This window comes from Stegastes partitus, unplaced genomic scaffold, assembly GCF_000690725.1.
Source record: "Stegastes partitus isolate 25-593 unplaced genomic scaffold, Stegastes_partitus-1.0.2 Scaffold1813, whole genome shotgun sequence".
NCBI classification, from domain to species: Eukaryota; Metazoa; Chordata; class Actinopteri; family Pomacentridae; genus Stegastes; species Stegastes partitus.
The window spans coordinates 49727-70713 of record NW_007579544.1 but is presented as its reverse complement, the minus strand read 5'-3'; the positions used below and the strand labels follow the sequence as shown (position 1 = coordinate 70713).

The following is a 20987-nucleotide window of genomic DNA, read 5'->3' as shown; positions in this document are numbered from 1 at the left end:
CTCTTTTGGAGCTAAAGCCAATTTACCCCCCAAAGATTAGGGCAGATCTGTCTGGACGGGGCAAAGGCAGCGTCCCTCTGCACACCTTTAAGAAGGGAGGATGCCGGTGGGAGGACGGTGGGGGGGAAGGGAAGGCTTCGAGGTTCAGGATTAAGTTGGGTTAATGGGTGACATCTCGCTCCTGCATGTTCGCTCAGATTCTAACACAAAGACACACAAACGTGAGCTATGGGGTGCCGACACTGTCTTTATTTCAGTTCTATGTGCAGCCAGGAAGCTGTGTCAGGTTGGTTTTCATAGGACAAGAAAATAACCGTTGGATTTCTTTTTAAAAATTAGAAAAAGAAAGAAGAAGCAGCATCAGCTCCCTTCAGTCCTACGTGGCAGTGAGACAACACCTTCATCTGAAAACCTCTCTACATCGCACAGCAAGGTTAAAGAAATAAAACCACGAGGACCCACGAAAATATTTCAACAAAGATAATCGCACAAATTCTAGGGAAAAAAAAAAAAAAACTCTATAAAGTTTCACCCTCAAAGTGTTTTAAACCAGTTTTAATTCACAATGAACACAAAGAGAACAGGTTGTGTGACATCAGTGGAGAGTCCAGGAGGTGGTAGATACAGCAGGTAGATGGCAGACGTGAGAATTTCTTTTGTCATCAGCTAGCCGACTCAACTAAAGATTTGTAAACAAACAAACAAACAAAAAAACGTCTTTGATAATAATTAAAATTCATTAAAACTCTTTCAGAGCGCTAGCATATAAATTAAGCTTATTAAAGACTAAGGAAGCTCGGAGTTAAACATGAATCCAGAGTACAAAAGTTGAGGAGGTGAGTTTTGGTTGCTGAAGCAGCTCCTGGAGGGTTTTTTTTCGGGGTTTTTTTTGGTCCGGTTTCCGGTCCGGAGCTCAGCCGGACAGTCGAGCTCGGAGCCGATCGGCGAATTTCTTGATTTTTTTTTTTCTTCTTTTTTTAAAAACTGCAATGGAGACAAAGCAACACCCCTTCCATCCTCCCAGAACCCGACAAACACACCTCGTCCAGTTGGTCCCGTTGACATCCGGCTGTGGGGGGGTGTGTCTGGCGGCTCCGCCCTCCTCCCACTGTCCCGTGGCGCCGCCCCGACGCCCGTCACTCCCTCTTGGCCCGGCCTTTCCGTTGCCTCTTGCCGTTCTCCTCCGGCTCCTCGGCTTTGCTGTGGCCGTTGGTGACCGCCGCGTTGCCGTTGGCGACGGGCTTGCCCGCCTTGTGCGAGGAGGACGAGGGCTTGCGTCGGTAGGCGTGGTAGTAGAAGTTGGCGAAGAGGATGATGAAGGTGACCGCGTAGCCGATGAGCGCCCACTGCATCCAGCAGGGGAACGGGCAGCCGGTGTAGAGGGAGTGGCCGGCGTGGCCGATGGTGACGTGGAACTGGATCTGGAGGAGAAACAAACGCCGTGAAAACTCGTGCGGCCATGTTTGTTTGTTACTGATGACGTAGGAGACATAAGTTTTTATTTATACAGAAAATGTCCCAGCCGTCGACAGGAATCAGTAAGAAACTCGTCTGTCTTCTGAACAGTTGGGAACCAAATCGCTTTATTGAGCACAGATCGGTTCCTTATTGTTTCTAAGGAGCGTATAAAGTTTAGTTTTGTTTTCCAGACTGACTCGCTCTGGTTTGGAGGATTCAAGCAAATTATCTGCACAGAACACACCAATACGAAGCCGTGAAGGGATTCTACGGCTGTCAAGTCCACACGGTGACCGGTTGGTTGATGAGATCCCGACGGACCAAGACAAACGCTCTACATGTGCCGCCTGCCGGGATTTGTTCTGACGACTCTGAACTTGCGAACAGCAGCTAACTCCTGATCTGTCTCTGTGAATCTGTACGTACGGCTGCTCTCGGCCTGTTGTTGGTGTTTCAGTAGAAAACCTTCAAATGACTTAAACACACTTCTTATGCTGATTTAGAATCCGTTTAATGAATCTGCAGTCCATCTTTTTGATTGTTTTTCCGTCCCGGATGGAAGGAAGGTGCACCTCAAACCCATCCAGACTCACTTTGGGTCGCTGTCGTTGTAGTTCTGTGGTTTTACTGGATTTGGTAACTTTCAGACGGTGGATAAAACCCAGACGTGGCTGTTTGTAGAACGCAGAACACAAAAACTTGCTATTAAAAACCCTGAAGAGACTCACAGCGAGTGGAGAGTCTCTTCAGGTTAAATGTTCCCATACGCTGATAATTATTATCTGTTAGCATAACGAGCTCTCTATATTTGTGTCTAACGAGGGATCCACCTTGTACCAAACTAGACTCATTAATTCACTGATTAGTTGTCAACTCTTCAGTGATCCTCCAGAATCGACTGATCAGTTCGGTCAACTTTAACTTCTTCAGAGTGACTATCACTCTGGTTTCTTTCCTCTGCGACGGTAAACCCAACATCGTTTATCATCTCTGTCGACCAAACCACGAATCAAATAATCCAGAAAATAACCGACGATGACGATAATTGTACATTTTAGCTCTATAATGAAATGACTCGACCACCGAATCCTGCAAACAGTTTGGTTTTCTGGAGCTGAAACCCGCCAGACGTCCATGTTGAGACTAAAAGTTGAGTTTCTTCAGTCGACCATTTTGCTCGTTTGTTTTACAGGTTTCACAAACGGCATCTGCTTCCCATCAGGAACCAGCATTAAAGGCTCTGAACCAACCTGCTGCTGGTCTAAACCTGTTTCTGTTGCGTTCTCGGAGCAGAAAAGACGAAGAACCACCTTCAAACCTTTGTGTTCTGAGCAGACTCCATAACTACTTATAGACACAGCCTAGATCCCTGAGAGAGGAACCCACCATCTGGATGATGGTGAGGTATTTCTTCCACCAGAGGTACTTCTGCATCTGAGGTCCCAGAGCCGCCAGACCGTAGTAGCCGTACATGAGGACGTGGATGGACGAGTTGATGGTGGCGCCGAAGAAAGCTGCGGGGAAACATTCAGAGCTCCGTTAGACGTTCTCTCTGGAGGACCAGGAGCTTAAAGCGAAACTGGGACGGATACTCACACTGTCCTCCGGGGACCCACTTGATGCCGATCCACCACAGGATGAACATGGTGCAGTGGTGGTAGACGTGCAGGAAGCTCACCTGGTTGAACTTCTTCCTCAGGATGAAGAAGACGGTGTCGAGGAACTCCACGCCTTTGGAGATGTAGTACCACCAGAGAGCAGAGGCTATCTGGAGACGAGAAACACACGGCGGAGTTCGTCATCACAGCTCGCTCACGTGGACTTTAAGCCACGTTCGCACGAGTTTGTGCACAAATTAGCAAACGTTTGCCACCAAACACGAAGGTTCTGGGATCATCTTTGTCCAATAAGAGTCCAAATCTCTGCCATTTTGGGTCATTTTTTAATTTCTTTGCGAGATGTGTTTGGTTTTTCCACAACTTTCTTCAGCCTCCTTTGATAATTTCGAAAACTGTGGTGATTATTCTGAGCGTTTTGGTGCAACTTCAGCCAAGAAAGCTCAAATTCAACAGCCGTTATGTGCCGACATATTCATCCAACATCCTCAGATTCAGTCCATAATTCAACTAAAACACAGACTTTGCTTATTCTGTGCAAATCTCCTGCAGATGCTGGGGCTGATTTCTGAATCCCACTACCGACAGTGTCAGTCTGTGGAGATATTTCACTGCTGCATTGAGCTATTTTAATGACTGAGCCGCTCTTATGATGCAACAAACAGTTTGTATTTTTAGACGTTTATTAATAAATGCAGCGATATTTCCTTTGTACTCAACGTTAAAGACCATTTTCCACTGCAGGAGCTTGGCCTGAAGCTTTGTGAAAACACAAGAACTGTCGCTGTAGAACGTCTTAGGGGAGAAGAAAGCTGCCGGATGGGGACAGATTCAGAAAACAAAAAGCACCACTTCTCGTCCAACCTAACAAACCTCCGTTGTTCTGTTTCCTACACAGAGCTGCAGTTTGTGTCCAGCAACCATAAAGGAAACAGAAAGTTCCTGCTGATGGACGCCAATGTCAGGTAAGAACCTAAACTAAGAGTGTGTCTGAAGGCTGCAGCTGATGCTCCTCAGCTGGAGTCAGTTTGGTTGTTTTAATGTGCTTCAGTTTTCTCAGACTTCTTGTTTTAACACTTGATTTTTCTATATTTTTATAACTTCCTTGTTGCACGTCTCCCTCAAAGAAAAGGGATTTTAATCTGGTTACATGAGATTAAATAAGTCGAGGAGACACTTTCCTCCCTGAGCGATAAAGCTGCAGCGAGTGATCGAGGTCAGCCTCCAGGGGGCAGAGCCTGGGAGGAGCGTGGGCGGAGCTTCAGGTGGTGAGACTCACCGTCCTCCTCTGAGAGCGAAGCCAAACCCTCTTTAACCCCGACTCACCTCCGCTCACCTGCACCTGCTCAGATCTAACCGCCGTTTATTAGAACTATCTACTCCTATTTAAACTAATTCCTTCTGTTTAGGGGATAATAATGTGTACAATCATTGAAAAAAATATTAATTTACATGTTAAATACAAAAACCATCGATGTTAAAAATCTTTGTTTTTACTGTAAAACTCTACTATTTGTTTTTTTTTTACTGTATTTAATCAGCAAAAATATTCTTATTCGACAGATATTTTCTGTTATTATAAATATAATTTAAGTGTATGAGGAATTTAAAACCAGTAATTTTTCAGACTTTTCTCTGTCTTGTTATATTACAGATAAATCCAATAAAATCACATAAATATAAACCAAAAAAAATGAACTTTAAATATTTTCCTCATCAAAGATTTGCTCCATATTTGCCATAATTGTCACTTTTTTTTTTTTTTAAACATATTTTTCTGGCTCATCATATTTTTATATTTATTTATGTATTTAAACAGGATTTATTTATTTTTTAATATTATTATTTTTCTTTTACTGCCTTTTATTTCTCAGGATTTAATTTGACCCAAATGCAGCATTTTTTTAAAATAATAAGCTCACAGCCATCCTTTTTTCCACAGCTTTCAAATAATTAGTTTAATTAGTAAATCCTGCTCTTTTATTCTCATTTTTTCTACTTTATCCTCTGTATGCCTTCATTTTTTATGTCTCTTTTTCTGCTGTTTCAGCCAATCAGTTCTAATTATTACACAAAACTTGCATTCACTTCATCCACATCGTCTCAACGGTTTATGATTTATTTGACTTATTTAACATGCTTCATTTTAATTTTTTATTCATTTTGTTTTTACCTACAAAATCCTCTGAATCCCCTTCCAGTACGGTTCTGTGCTTTAGAAATAAACTTACTTGCTTACAGAAATAAAAAACCTTCTCAACCCCACGAAGCTACTTTCAGGCAAATTTTACTGCCTTTAAATCGTCACTTGTTTGTGCTGCATCTCGCCATCAGCTCCTCCAGCGTTTAATACGATAATACTTCCAGATGTTTTATATTAGTTTTAGATCTAATTGTTGTGTTTTTACGTACATCTTGCCATAAAATTCCAGCAGTACAGAAATCTTTTTATTACTTTGTAGAGGCGTAGAAATGATCAGAACAGAAACGAACGGCTGCAGCGTTTTAACACTCAGCAGCAGCCTTCAGATGCATCATCACCAGCAGCTTTAAACCAGAACCATGTCGTGTGTGTGAAGCTTCTCACCCGGACTTCGTTGACGTCGTTGGAGTAGTTGACAGGCTGGCAGAGGTAGCTGTACCCGGCGGCTCGAGAGCCAATCAGGAGCTGAGAGACAAAGACAGGAAAAGGTCGATTAGAACAACGTTCACACAAGTAGCTCCTGTTGATTCGCTGTTTTTCAAACAAGCAGGACGAAAACGCTGAAGGATCTTTTACTAAAAAAATATCAGAGAATGTCACAGGTCTGTTCTCTGCTACAGCATCCATTGGTGTTGATATATCAGAAAACAACCTAAACATCAGATCACATGAAGCACAGAGCTGCAGCAGCTAATCAGTTACCAGCAGGGACATCATGTGCTGCATGATTTTGATGCTTTTTTTAAAAGAAAAACAGTCCAAACGCTCAGATTTTAGCTTCTTAAATGTGAATATTTTCTGCTTTCTTTCCCCTCCTATGAAAGTAAACTGAATATCTTTGGGTTGTGGACAGAACAAGCTTCTCAGGCGTCTTTTTTTTTTTTAAACCATTTTTTCAACCAAAGAACAGAGAAAATAAACCACAATGAAAATAATCGTCGGCTGTGATTAAACGGCAGGTTTGTGACGTCGACCGGTTCACCAACAAATAGAGCTTCACCGCTAACGTGCTACATGCTAAATGCTAGCCATAAAAAAAAAAACAGCTTCACTTGTGGGGCAGATTGTGGTGTTTTAATAGATTATTGCAGGAAATCTGAAACTGAAGCAGCTTCTTACTGATGTTGTAAAAGCCCACCTTTTTCTAAAAAGATGTTTTCTTGTCATTCTTTCTTTTCTTGTATAAGCTGCTATCGGATAAAAGTTTATTATCATGACTTCTAATCTATAAAACCAGAAACTGAACTCTCTAATAATTATTTTTTAAAGCTCTATAGCACATGTTCGATAAAGGTTTAGTAATCTTGAACTGCAGTTCCTCAAACGTCCACTTGGGGCTGATTCTAACAGCGAGTCACTCCCCATAGACGTCCATGTTAAAATGTGCGACTTTCCAGCAGGAATAAACACGTTTACAACCTGGAACAAACATTGGTTTTAGTCTCTACAGCTGATTTAGTGTTACTGACTTCTGTGCTGGAGGTGGATTCTTACAAAACTCACCCGTTTTAATTATATTAAGGTTTAAAGTTGGGCATAATTAGGAGCAGGTAGGCGTCGTACTGGCTCTTTAACCTTCACTGCAGGTGTCTTTATGAAGTAGTTGCAGTTTGCATACAGCTGACACTGCGTCGTAGCATTAGCTTAGCCTGTCTCGCTCATATTTATCAGTTTTTAGTGTAAAATGATCCGTTTGTGAGGCTCAAGTTTGTTCATACTAGTTCAAACTGTCGCATCTTCTGCTTGCAAACTGCTAAATGTGTCCCGATGTAGCAGGACATCCGGGTGTTTTTTGGTTTTTAGCGTGCTATGCATTGGGATATCTTCTTCTAGCATGAAAACAGAAGCGCTGGAGCTTTGAAACCAATAAGCAACCTCCGGCCTCGGCACCGACCTCTTTGGCGATGTAGAAGTTGAGGACCACCATGCTGAAGTTGTAGACTATGAGGGTCTTCCTGAGCGTGTAGGGCTGGCGGTCCTCCATGTAGCGAGGCCCCGCCCACAGGAAGACCAGGTACAGGCAGCTGATGGCCAGAGTGGGGAAGGGCGACGCCATCATGGGCCAGCTCTCCACCCGCTTGTCTGGGGGGAGGGAAGGGTCCACGTTAGCGTCATGATCGAGTACGGTGGCGTCAGGAAGCAGAGAAACAGATATGAAGCACTAGTGGGCGAGTTTCTAACGTCTGAAAACAGTTTAATTATGAGCCTTAAAGGTGAAAACAAGCTGTTGGTGCAGCTTTGCTTTGCCAGATTTATGAATTATTCTCTCGTGTGCAGAAACTAGACACCTACACATGAAAACATCGAGCACGCTGACATGTTCTGACGCTTTCGGGTCACTTGTTCACGTCTTTTTTGTGTAAAATTGACCTATGAGCAGCTTGCATTGCAGTTACAGCAATGCACGTTCATCGTTTTTGCAAAAATCAGCCACTTTTCTTGCTCAAAATGAACGAAAAATATCAAAAAAAAAGGCAAAAAAATCGAAATACTTTTGTCTTTTTATTCCGTGTTCTTATCATTTTGGTGATTTCTCACTTTGGGCAGCACCAGAAGTTCCTTTAAGTGTGAAAAAACCAAAGTGTGGCTAACTACGACTTCATATGAGTTTATAACCCGACTCCACACGTCTGGACCAGACTTACCTGCTATATTAAGGCTCCATTTGTAAAACTCTACACTGTCATTGACAAAATGCGTTACAGCCTCCATGGCTCTGCCTTTGGTCTCGATTATACTGCGGAGAGAAGAGAAGCAGAACTAAATCACATCTGATCGGAGGAACATGGCTGCAGTCATAATGTGGTTTTTTGATTCGTTGTTTGGTTAGAAAACGGTGAAAAATGTCGACTCAAAGGAGGAAAGAAAGCAGAAAACAGTTGGCAGTTTATTTAATAATTAACAACTAATCGATTAATCGCTGCAGGAACCGGAGAGAAGAGAAGCTGCTTGTTGTGCGTCTTGTTTGTGTTGTGAATATAACAAAGTGTGTTTCAGCTTCAGCTTCGGTGGGTTTCTGTGGATTTGATCAACTTGAAGTCACACTTTGTTCCTTCAAACTGCTCTGATTCAGGCTAAAGTGTAAAATTAGTTTTATTCTCTTTTAGTTTTGTGCTTCCGAGTCAACTTTTCTTCACATTTTTCTGCAGAAGCTCCAAAAGGAGAGAAGTTTAAAGCTTAACGTTTGGCTAAACCATTTAGAAAAAGCAGAAACTTCAAGTTGAATTTCCCTAAAACCAAACTGTTGATTGGAGGGGAACCTGCTGATTTAAGTCAGACTAACTTGAACCCTTTAAGTTGATCCAGCGGTTCCCTCCCGTCCTTCAGTTCTGACCCGGCTGGAGTCACACTTTCTCTGTTTAACAGCGATTAATGGAGTTAACGTGTTTAATTCGGCCTCCAGGGGAGCAGCTCTCTGGCTCACTTTCTGCTGTGTCACTTGGTGCCATATTCTGCTCAAACACAAAGTTGTTCCGTGTGAGGCCTCCGCCCGGAGCTGAAGCACTTTGCATCGATCACTAGTTGATTTATTGGTAATTACATGAGCTGTGATGGAGGATGATGGTTTCTTCCTCTGCAGACGGACCCCAATAAGCTCCAGTAACCAAATAGAGACACAGCGCGGCTCGTTGATTCTAATTAGTTGCATAACACAGAGTTCTTATCCAGCAGAGAGGCGCGAGCAGGTGTCTCCATATTAATCTATAATTAATCCGATGCGTCACATCAGCTGCCCTTTAAATTATTAACTCCTCCGTTTACAGCAGCTGCAGCACGAAAAAGAAAAAGAGGAGAAAAAAAAAACACAAGACAGAAACTGCTGAGCCGAACTCTGTGCAGAACAGACGCTGTTTGCGCGTAACACCGGCCCGCTGTGGTGCCGGAGCGCGCGGAGGGTTAACCGGCTCTGTGCGCGAACACAAAGACCGGAGCGCGTGTGTCAGCAGGTTTCGCTCGGTCCGCTCAAGAGGCTTAAATTCAATTGATCTACGAGCTTAGATGTGGGCCTAAGTACAAAAACCCGACGACCCGCGAGCCTGTCCGATGCTTATCAGCCCGCATGTGGCACCGAAACAAAAAGGAGCGAAGAGCGGCGCTCCGGGCGCCGTCCTGCCAGAATAAAACCGTCAATTATTGTTCCAACGCGCTCACTGTGAACTAAACACACCTGCTTCGTGCTGGGGGGTGGGGGGTTGGTGGAAACGTGCGTTTTTGCGCCGGTCGAACAGGTGGGAGGCTGAGAGGATGAACTGAGAAAAAGATTATCTGCTGGAAATGTGCGTAAAAACAGCTGATTTTTGCTGGATTCGGATCTCCAGCACCAGATTAACCCCTAAAATAACGCCTAAAACTGGGAGGTACCCGTTTTTCTTGCAGGTTAATACATTAAATATGATTAAAACCAAATTACAACCACATTTAAACACTCATGATGATCAGAGCAGCGGCAGGAGAGGCGGATACTCACGTCCTGGATATTTTAAAGCGTATAATGACATTCGGTGCAATCTGATGCCCAACTCCTTCCAGTCACTGCTCCTCCTCCTCCTCCTCTTCTTCTCCTTCTTCTCCTTCTTCTTCTTCGTGTCTCGGTGCCGTTACAGCTGCTCGGTGCGCGCTCCGCTCCGGTTCCGCTCCGACATTTAACGGTGAATTTGGCAAGAATCGGGACAAGGCGGGAGAGGAGCTACGACCGACATGGGCCAACTAGCAGCCGCATCATCTTCTCACAATCTGCTGGAGGCAGGGAGAGAAGCCGGCGGCGCACTGCGCATGCGGGAGCCGACCGGTCGCGTGTTTGTTTGCGCGTGCGCGGCGTGGCCGTGGGCACCGTGACAGACTGATGATGGTCGAGCGGTTCCGACACAAACTCGCCTCCTGTTGTCTCTGGATCAGAACAAACTCCTGATGTTATCTGATATGTGGAAGCTCAACGCGCGTTTCTGCATCCAGAGTAAAAAGAATCCTCTCCTCCTATTGGCTCTGCAGGTTGCCATGGCTGCAGAAAACGCCCCGCTTCCGGTGGTCCGTGTCCGCCTGCCGCCGCTAGATGGCGCCGTCCAGCAGCTGATGGAGCTCCAGCTGCAGGAGAACCGAGCTGTTCTGATCCAGTAAGTCAGAGTGAAGGGTTCTGGAGTCATTCAGGGAGATTTGGCTGCAAGAAAAAAACAAAGTTCTGATTTGATGGTTTGGATAAAAAGCTGAAGCTGCTGCAGACGATGTATCAAACACGAGCACCAAGAAGTTCAACTACAGCTGTGGTTTTGATTTTTGTTTTTTTATTTGTTGGTTTATTTATCAAATGCAAGCAAACAACAACTTCCTCTGACAAATAAATAAATAAACAAATGCCTCAAACGGCACCAACAGACATGAAAAAAATAAACAACAAACTATTCACACAAATAAATACATAAATAAACAGAAAAGTCAAAGAAACAAACATCTGAAGTGACCAAACAAACAGATTCTAATTAAACAAACAAACAGAATAAATAGCTGATATAAGAGGTGTTGCCTCCATAAAGGTGGCGACGAACTTCTGATTGTGACTCATTTAAACTTCTGCATTAAAGTTAAAGTCGTGTGTTCAGGATTATGATGTCAGTCAGTGAGTTTTATTTTGCAGAAGCAAAGTAATAGTGAGGCCAGAGTTAGCTCGCAGCTAATTAGCATCTGTTGTCTCTGGACAGGAAACAACCTCAGAGCAACAAATAAAATCATTAAAGTGATAAATTAACGGTGACTTCAGACGAACCTGGAGGCTGGTTTTAGACACCTCGAAGCTTCCTCAGTCTCTAATGTTTTGGGTTTTTTAAAAATTAAAACAGCAGATCGACCAAAAGCTAAAAGTCCATAAAAGAGTACTTTTACGTTTCTGTAATGCTTTTATTTTGGTAGGATTTTGACTATTGAACTTTAATCTGTACACAGTTACACTATAGGATTATTACTGTTACTCAAGAGTTGTAAATTCTTCTTCTGATGCTGTTTATTGGTGAATTTATTTGCTTGTTTATCTTAATCAGTGGTAGAAAAAAATAAAAGTACTCACATGCTTTACTTGAGTAAAAGTACTAATACCGCACGATAAAAGTTATTTATGGTGTCAATAGATTATTATTACTCATACATTAGTGCAAAAGTAGGAGTTTCATCTCATTCTGGATCATTCTGCTGATTGTTTTACTCATTAATCAGCTTTTTTGTTTAGTAAAAAATCAGAAAATAACAAGAAAGTGGCCGAAAGTATTTTTTAAAAAATCCAAAACTAACCAATTAATCATCTGGTCATCTTGGCTGTACTTGAATAAACTGTTTTATAGTTAAAAAAACATGATATTTAACAGATATTTACATAGTTAATGTGCAAAAATCAGAATTTGGAAAAAGTCATGAAGCAGAAAGAGATGCAGTGGAGCAGAACAGGGGGAAAAAAGTGCAGTATTTGAGTAAAAGTACTCAGTTACCTCCACATTAATATCTAATAACGATGTGTTTTAGCTCCGAGGCTGCAGCACGTGAACGGTTTAAAAGCTTTATGTCCTCCGAAGTCATTTATGATTCTATGACTTTGCTTTTCCATGAGGACGTCTGGCAGCTGGACTCCAGTAAACCGGTCCAAAGACCCGCGAGAGTCCAGAACGGGGACGGAAACGAATGTGTGGGTCACATAGTATGAAGTGAAATAGGAAGAAAAAAACAAAAAACCATCTTTATATCACAGAGAGCCGCCTGTAAACGGACGTTTATTCATCATTTCTTCACTACTTTCTGCAGTGGAGTTAAATTATTTTGGATATTTTGCAAATTACAGACAGAAAATTCACGCTTAGTCGTAAAGTCGCGTTTTTTATTTCAACAGAACAAGCGGACAAAGCATTTAGAGCTTTAAGTAAAAGCACAGAAGCTTAAAAATGAGGTTTTCATGTTGGATCATGATTCTTGGTGCTTTAATGTGTTTGTCGCTGATTGTAGGATCAATAAAGTTTTATATTGATTTTATATCATTAAATTAAATCTGCAACGTAGCAGAACAGTTATCTAAACAAACGTAGTGGAATAAAAAGTGTAATATTTCCCTGTTAAATGTAATAAAGTAGCAGAAAATGGAAGTAACTCAAAACAGTACTCGAGTAAATGTACTTAGTTACTTTCCGATCTACACAATACAGACTTGAAAAAATGCTCAACGTCCATAAAAGTACCATTTTAATTCACTTTATCACTAAAAAATCTGTTATTTGAATCTAGAAAGAATAAAAACATTAATCACAGTCATTCTGTTGCTGCTACTCATGAATTCTGGAATTCAATTTTAGCATTTTGGACAAATTTTCAGTCATTTTGAACTTTTTGTTTGTCGTTTTAGACTACTTTTTTGCATATATTTTTCATTTTGGACATATTTTAACAACTGCACATGGATTTTAGGTCATTTTAGAGTTTTCGTTTGTCGTCTTTGAGTCTTTAAGGTGTTTGCTTTTGCATGAATTTTAATGTTGGACTATTTTCTGATTCATTTTTAATCTATTTCATCAATTACGGATGAAGTTTAAGTCACTTTTGGAGTGTTTGTTTGTCGTTTTAGACATCTTTGAGTCCTTTTAGACTTTTTTTTGCACATATTGGTCATGTTGGACTATTTTCTGAGTCATTTCGGGCATATTTTAACAAATATGGATGATTTCTAAGTCATTTTGTGTTTTTTATTTGATATGTTATATGTATGACATTTTAATTCAAACATTTAAACATTTTTGAATCCTTCTAGATATTTGTTTGTAATGTTGGATATATTTAATCAATTATGGACGAATTTTAAGTCGTTTTTGGAGTTTTTTTTGTTATTTTAGACATTTTTGAGTCCTTTCAGACTATTTCTTTTGCATCTGTTTATAATTTTGGACATATTTCAACAATTACGGACAAATTTTCAGGGGTTTTTATTTGTCGTTTTCAAAAATTTTGAGTCCTTTTACACTTTTTGGGGGGATATACTTGTCATTTTGGACATGTTTCAACCGTTATGGATGAATTTTAAATCATTCTGGAGTCATTCTGGACATATTTTCAGTCATTTCGAACTTTATTTTGAGTCACTTTGGACATCTGTTGCCTTCATCTACAAAGATTGAAGAATAATAAATACCGTCCGCTCATTTGTGCATTATTGACACAACATATCTATAATTTCGATGTTAAATTCTTTGTGCACGCTACTTAAAATGCACCAAACCGCTCATTTCTTCGGCCCACACTTTGCCTGATGGCTCATTTCAGGCCTGCAGTCGTCTGTAATTACACAACAGCAGAAAACCTCTCATTTCTGAAGTCTTTCCACCGTCAGCCGGCTGAACTCTGCTGCCTCCGAGCTGCAGCGTTCGTTTGCAGGTTCGTATGTTTCTGTGATTTATGAGGTTGTGCGATAGCTGTGAGAGGTTTAGGAGGAAACTGTCTGGACGTCGTGTTTGCTTGTTCAGTCCTGCAGCTCGTACGTCTCCGTCGGCGGCGGACATGTTGTGGTTCTGTCGGCGTGTCGGACCGAAGGTGTCGACAGCAGCCAGTTCATCTGCAGAGGGTCACTTTCACATGTCCTCTGTGATGAACACAATCAGCGCACCGCAAAAAGACAAATGCAAAATCTAAAAGCAATGTTTTGTGTTGTCAAAAATCTGAAACAAACAAGAAAAACGAGACACAACATGACAAAAAATAAGAGAAAGGAGACAAAACTGCCACAGAGACAAACAAGATGTCACAAAAAGGAGATAAAATGACACAAATTAGACACAAAACGACACAGAAAAGGCACAAAATCACAGAAACCAGAAACAAATAACAGAAAACACAAAATGACAAAAAAAAAAAAAAAATGATACAAACGAGGCGTAAAACAAAAAAAGAGCACAAAATGACGCAAATAGAATTCAAAAGAACACAAAGAAGATTCAAACTGACAAAACGTGACACCAAACAACACAAACTAGACACAAAATGGAAAAAAACAAGATAAAAATGAACCACGTTAAAGGCTCAAAACGACACAAACAAGACAGAAAAGAAAAAATATGAGATGAAACGACACAAACGAGACACAAACCGACAAGACACAGAGTGACAAAAGGATCACAAGACAACACAAACAAAAGAAAAACGAGACTCAAAATTTAAAAAAGAGACACGATTAATAAAAACTACATAAATGATTTGAAACACACGAGAAAACGTGAGATGAAACGACACAAACCAACAAGAAGACACGAGATGCCGAAAGGATCACAAAACAAACACGACAACAGAAAAATGAGACACAAAACAACACAAGATTACATGAAATGACATGAATGAGATGCAGTCTGACAAAAATGAGACAAACAAATCAAACAAACTCGACATGAATCGATAGAAGCGAGATACGAGATCAAGACAAAAAATGACACAAAACGACACAAATGGAACACAAACAAGACACAAAAGATACAAATAAGACAACAGCAACACAAAAAAGACACAAAATGACACAAATGAGAAACAAAAGAAAAATGAGACACAAATGAGGCTCAAATCAACACAAATAAGATCTAAAATGAACAAAACAAGACAGGAAATGACACAAATGAGACACAAAATGCCTCAAATGAGACAAAAGCGACACAAAAAAGGCACAAAACAACATAAATAAGACGTAATATGACAAAAATGAGACACAAAATGAGACACAAAATAGCTCGAATGATCCACAAAACAACACAAATGAGACACAAACTGAAACAAACAAGGCACAGAACAACAAAAAGGGCACCAAACAACACAAACTAGATACAAAAGAACATAAATAAGACGCAATATGACAAAAAATGAGACACAAATTGACAAAAACAAGACACAAAGGGCAAAAACCAACACAAATCGACACAAACAACAAACAATATGAGTGAAAACAGGACCAGACAGACCTTCATATATAATATTTATTCTAAACCTGCACGTGTGTGTTTTTGTGTTGTTGTGGCCTCAGAGTGTCGACTAAACTTCCTGTTTTCTTCTCTTCCTGTTTACTTCCTCTGTCCTTCCTTCGTCTGTATCTTCTGCTTCCACGGCTGATGAAGTCTCCGTCTGCTCATCTTCTATCATCTTTACTCACATCTCTTCACATCTGGCTCCAGACATCTTCACTAGTTTCCAACCAGAGCGGCTCTTTTTCTTTTAGCGCCGTTGGAGCGATATTAGCGTCTGATTTATGCTGGAACATCGAGCTCAAACCGCCGGAGCTCTGCGACGGGAAATCTCCTTCACAGCCAGCAGGACCTGGACGAAGCCGTTTTCCACATACTTCTGGAGCGGCTTTAAAAAAAAAAGGAAAGGAAGAAGTCTTGTGGGAAATACGGCTTTTCCAAAACATTCAGAATCAAAGGAGGTCATTTCTTCTGACTCCTGCAGCAGAGAGGCGGGACACGGGATGCTAACGGCGTCGCGTCGAGTGTGAGACGACAGATTGGGAAAAGGGTTCGAGTGTTTCAGGAAATTAGAGGCTTTCAGAGGCTGAACGTTTCTGTGTTCAGTCACAGCAGAGATCCACCGACAGCTGAAGCCAATGATGAGATAACAAAGAACTTTATTAACCCTGAAAGAAAATGTCGATGCTCAGAAGAAACAAATGACAAAAGAAATGCAGCAAATAAAAAGTAAAAAGCAAGAAGTCGCTAAAAATAAGGCTAAAATTAAAAATAAAAAAGTAGCGCGGGAAGTTTTACTGAAGTAAAATCACACGATAATGGAAAAAAAATTAAATTAAAGATTATAATATTGCACCTTAAACATTAAAATACACATTCGACTTATTGATGATGTTGAAATAACAAAACAACACAAAACAAGGATGAAATATGAGAAAAACGAGACGGGAAATGAAACAAACGAGACACAAGACGACAAAAATGAGACAAAATTAGCAAGATGCAAAAGATAAACGAGATATAAAACAACATGAATGATGTGCAAAAGAGAAGTGAGGCACAAAAATGAGACGCTAACGGACACAAACAAGAAGCAAAACAGCTCACACGGGGCACACAAAGTAACACAAACAACATGCAAAACAACGCAAAGTGACACAAATGAGACACACAAGAAAAACGAGACACAAAATGACACAAGTGAAGCCACAACATGACAAAAATGAGACACAAAACGACACAAACAAGACACAATATGAGTAAAACAAAACAGGAGATGACACAAACGAGACATAAATTAACAAATGACACAAACCAACAAAAACAAGACACAAAACAACTCACGCAGGGCTCAAAGTGACACAAACAAGACGCAAAATGACATTAATGAGACACAAAGCTACACATAAAATAACACAAATGACAAACATAACAACGCAAAATGACGCTAACGAGACACAGAAGAAAAGTAAGACACAAAATGACACAAGTGAAGCCACAACATGACAAAAATGAGGCACAAAGAAGACGCAAAAGACAAACAAGATACAAAACGACACAAAAAGACCAAAAAAACAACACAAACAAGAGATAAAATGAGCAAAACAAGAAAGGAAATGACACAAATGAGACAAAAACAACACAACACGCCTCAAAAAGAGGACAGAATGACACAAATGAGACGCAAATCAACACATAAAATAACACAAATCACACGAAACAGCACAAAAAGGACAAAAAAATAAAATAAACGAGATACAAGCCGACCAATGGGAGTGATTAAATGATTAAATGATTAAATGATTAAATGAGGAGGTTCCTGTAGTCTTAAAGCTTTTATCAGGTGTTTCTGTGAACTCTTTCTGCCTCATTCAGACTAACGACACTCACCAGTGATCAACATAATCCAGGTTTTGTGGTTTAGTTTGTGGCTTCCAGATGTTCAGGACGGTGTCCTCTGAATTAATGAAACATCTGCAGCATCAGCAAAACACACATGACAGAAAATCAGCAGAAGGAGGTGAATCCTCGTCAGATCTGAAGCATGGAGGTGAAGTGTTGGAAGTTCACGTTGCTTCCTGCTGTTTAGTTTTATCTCCTCTGAGTTCATCACATTCCTGCAGGACCCAGTAAAGAGAGAAGCTGCTTCACTTCATTAATTAGTTCTACTGATTAATATTCTCGTGTGCCTTCGTCCTGCCTGATGGATCTCAGGACAGCTTCCCTGGACGCTGGTTTATTTTGCTGCTGCTGCTCTAATCCTTCCATCTAGTTGCCGTTTTCTCTCGCCGTTGATCTGGACCGAGTCGGCTCCAGTCTCCTCATGTGGTTCTGATTTAGGACGGCATCGGGCAGTGCTCCAACCAGGAGCTGATCCTCCGTCTCTGGTGGCGCTCTAGATGTGGCGTTAGGTCGCAGCTCGTGCCAGTTTGGGGATAACTGGGCTTTTTTTACTGCTGCCCATAAAAACAGGAACCGAGAGAAGCTGCTTCTGATGCTGCTTCTCTGCAAACATTCTGCTCTGTCCTCAGCTGACCTCTGAGGCGGCAGCAGCAGAGGAGGCTCCCTGCTGCTGCTGCTGAGTCTGGAACAAAGTACATACACAGAGTACTACATGTACACAGGGTACTACATGTGCAAAAAGTACAACACATACAGAGAGTAGAGCCCATATAGAAATGTAAACTGCGCTATAAAAATTAAATTAAATTGAATTTGTACCGTGTATATGCAGTACTGTGTGCAATTGGAGTATGTTTATAGTTTGTGTATGTGCTGTCCTCTGCAAGCTGTGTATTTGTTGTACTTTGTGTCTGTGTACTCTGCATGTACTTTACTGTCTGTGTACTTTGTACTCTCTTGATGTGTTATTGGGACATCCTGATAATAAGGAACTACAGTAGTCCAGTCTAGAAGTTATAAATGATGGATTAGTTTCTCAGCATCACTTACAATATAATGTAGATGAAAGAAGGCCGTCCTACAGACTGGTTTTATGTGGTTATTGAACGACATGTCCTGGTCAGAAATACCTCCAAGGTTCTTTACAGTAGAACTGGAGGCCAAGGCGATGCCATCTAGAGCAGCTATCTGGTTCCAGAGTGTGTTTCTGAGGTGTTTAGGACCAAATACAATTTGTCTGAATTTAAATGAAGGAGATTCCAGGTCATCCAGGTCTTTATGTCTTTCAGACATGCCTGGAGTCTGACCAGCTGATTGGTTTCATTTGGCTTCATAGATAAATATAACTGGGTGTCGTCTGCATAACGGTGGACATTTATGCAGTGCTTCCTAATAGTATCGCCTAAAGGGAGCATGTACAAGGTAAATAACATAGGTAGAATAAAGTACATACAGAACATGTGCTGGAGTACAACAACACATACAGAATACTGCATATACACAGAGTACAACACATACACAGAGTACAGCACATAGTAAAAGTACTACATGTACACAAAATACAACACATAGAGAGTACAGCACACAATAAAACACAGCACATACATGGAGTATACCACATGCAGATAGTACAGTACACACAGAAGGTACTGCACATGCACAAAGTATTACACAAACAGATAGTACAGTACACAGAGTACAACAGGTACGCAGCTGATGTCATTGTCTCAGTTTCACAGCAACAGCAGCTATAATCACAAAAAAGCAGGAAAAGACACGTACCTGACAAAAAAAATTACACAAAAACTAATAAATTCTCAGATCGACAGGGTTCAAGGTGCCGAATGAAGCGTTTAAAGTTCAAAGAAGTAACACGAGTCCAGATAACGTTGATACTTAAAAACAATAAAATGGATTTTAAATTAAAATCTGGACCAAACGAGGTGAAGTTCAGACGTGAAGTTGAGTTTGTTGCTTCCGGCTGTTTGGGACGATTTCCTCTGAGCTAATGAGACACCTGCAGCATCACATTAATGCATTACTTTATTAATTAGGTGTAATTATAACTGATCCGTGACATGGACACAGGATGGATCCAACAGCACTGAAATCCACCTCAAACAGAGTCACGCTTTATCAGCTGCAGTTGAATCTGTTTTTAAGCTGATTTAGCATTTAGTTCATTAGAGCGTTATTCTGTGTTACACACCACTTTAGCAGAGGGTTGAAGCAGCGATGCTACGACGTCTGGAAACACTTTTTCTTCTGTCTTATTTCTTCACCCACAGTCATTTATTTTTCCCTCCTCTTTCACTTTTCGTTGCTCTGTTTTCTTTTCTCTCGGCTCCAAACCATCTTCATTCATCATCATCATCGTCGTCCTGCAGACAAACTCCTCAGCTTCTCCTGCACACATCTTCTTTAAACGTTTAAACTCAACCAGAACACAAGAATAACAGAGAATAAAAGCAGCTGTAAAGGCAGGTATTCAGGGCGGATTCTTGATTCCGAGTCCTTCCAGTAAAACATGATTTACTGAGTCAGAGGAGTTTAACTTCTAGAGGAGCGAGGGCGTGGCGGGAGGCGAAGATCTTCTGATAAGACGCTCTTCAAATGAACAACAGCAGCTATTATTACATCTCCAACCGTATCATTTACAACAGCGACTGTTGTAATTATCCCCGGTAGTGAATTTAGGGGCAGTTTAGGCACAGAAGGAGAAGCTGCAACAAGAAGTCGCTTCTCTTTCAGGTTTAGCGGCAGGAGTTTCTCTCAGATGTTTAAATATTTACACCAACATATTGTTATATCAAAATATAGTTATAGTTTTCCAGGAAATAAGAGAGTCCTTCAGTCCTTGGCGGTGTCAAAATACGTAGATGTATAATATGATCCATGAAAATTTGGTTGTTTGTAGTTTTTACTAGCTTTGGAAAATGCTTTAGTGTAATGTTTATGCAGGATAATGTCGTTATGCACGCACGTCTACTTCAAATAGAGTTTTTAAAATGTTTTGTAGCCTTTTGTTATTGAAAATATCCCCTAAATAAACTGTTTTTTAAAACCTTTGCACCCCAAAACCACAAAAAATCACCAAAATTACACAACTGTCAGATTTCCAGCCTTCCAATAGTCCTTGAACGCAACCGAAAATAAGCTTTAAACTAAGATATTTTATCACATATATATATGTTCCTCTTGCCTGTTTCAAAAATTAAACCTTTTGCATTAAACAGATCCTGCAAAAAACCCACATTTTTTAGTGTTTTTTAAGCATTTTATCTTTAAACAACGACCAAAATTGCACCGTTCAATAGAGCAAGACAATGCTAAATTGCACCAGAGTCTGCAAAATTAAAATAAATAAATAAAATTCTGCGCTCTTCGGTACAACGGAGAAGCCACGAGTGACTTTGCTGTGAGCGACGATCATGTGACAAAAACTCAGTTTTCAGGTGAACTGCAGGAAGTGTTTCCACAAAGCAGAGACAAGAAATTCATTAAATATCCGGAGCTGTCAGTTTATTTGATTTTATTTCATTTTCCAGTATTGCTAACACCTGTTGGACATTCCAGTTTCTTTTTTTTTTATTTTCAACCTTCATTTTTGTCATTTTCTTCAGATTTCTTTTATTCTAAGTCCTGCGGACAGACGCCTCCTTCTTCATGGTTGATCCGTTTCCACAGAGCTGCAGGACTTTATATTCAGAGGAAAAATGTGCAGGAGCTGGTCGATCAGCGCTAATCTGAGCCTGAACTTCATCTTGGCTCATATTTACGACGTTTCGATGTGTTTTTAGCTTCAGGCGTTATTTTTAGTTCTGGCCCGAGTCTCATTAGGTCGCGGTC

General features: G+C 40.8%; 1 protein-coding gene across 1 annotated transcript; it reads right to left on the bottom strand.

Moving 5' to 3' along the window:
* Positions 1–229: 229 nt before the first annotated feature.
* LOC103372713 (elongation of very long chain fatty acids protein 4-like) lies at positions 230–10084 on the bottom strand. The gene is made up of 7 exons (XM_008302422.1): positions 9746–10084; positions 7923–8014; positions 7172–7359; positions 5662–5742; positions 3055–3226; positions 2845–2972; positions 230–1421 (listed from the first exon to the last, which is right to left on the bottom strand). The coding sequence occupies exons 2-7, from the start codon at positions 7987–7989 to the stop codon at positions 1137–1139; spliced, it is 921 nt and encodes a 306-aa protein (XP_008300644.1). The 5' UTR covers positions 7990–8014; positions 9746–10084; the 3' UTR covers positions 230–1136.
* Between the last annotated feature and the right edge of the window lie 10903 nt (positions 10085–20987).

Bases quoted from the DNA above. Each gene is read 5' to 3' on its own strand.
- LOC103372713 (XM_008302422.1), bottom strand. From the start codon at position 7,989: ATGGAGGCTGTAACGCATTTTGTCAATGACAGTGTAGAGTTTTACAAA. The intron at 7,360-7,922 runs GTAAGTCTGGTC...CCCTCCCCCCAG, and splicing joins ATGGAGCCTTAATATAGCAG to ACAAGCGGGTGGAGAGCTGG. The intron at 1,422-2,844 runs GTGGGTTCCTCT...TTTCTCCTCCAG, and splicing joins ACCTCACCATCATCCAGATG to ATCCAGTTCCACGTCACCAT.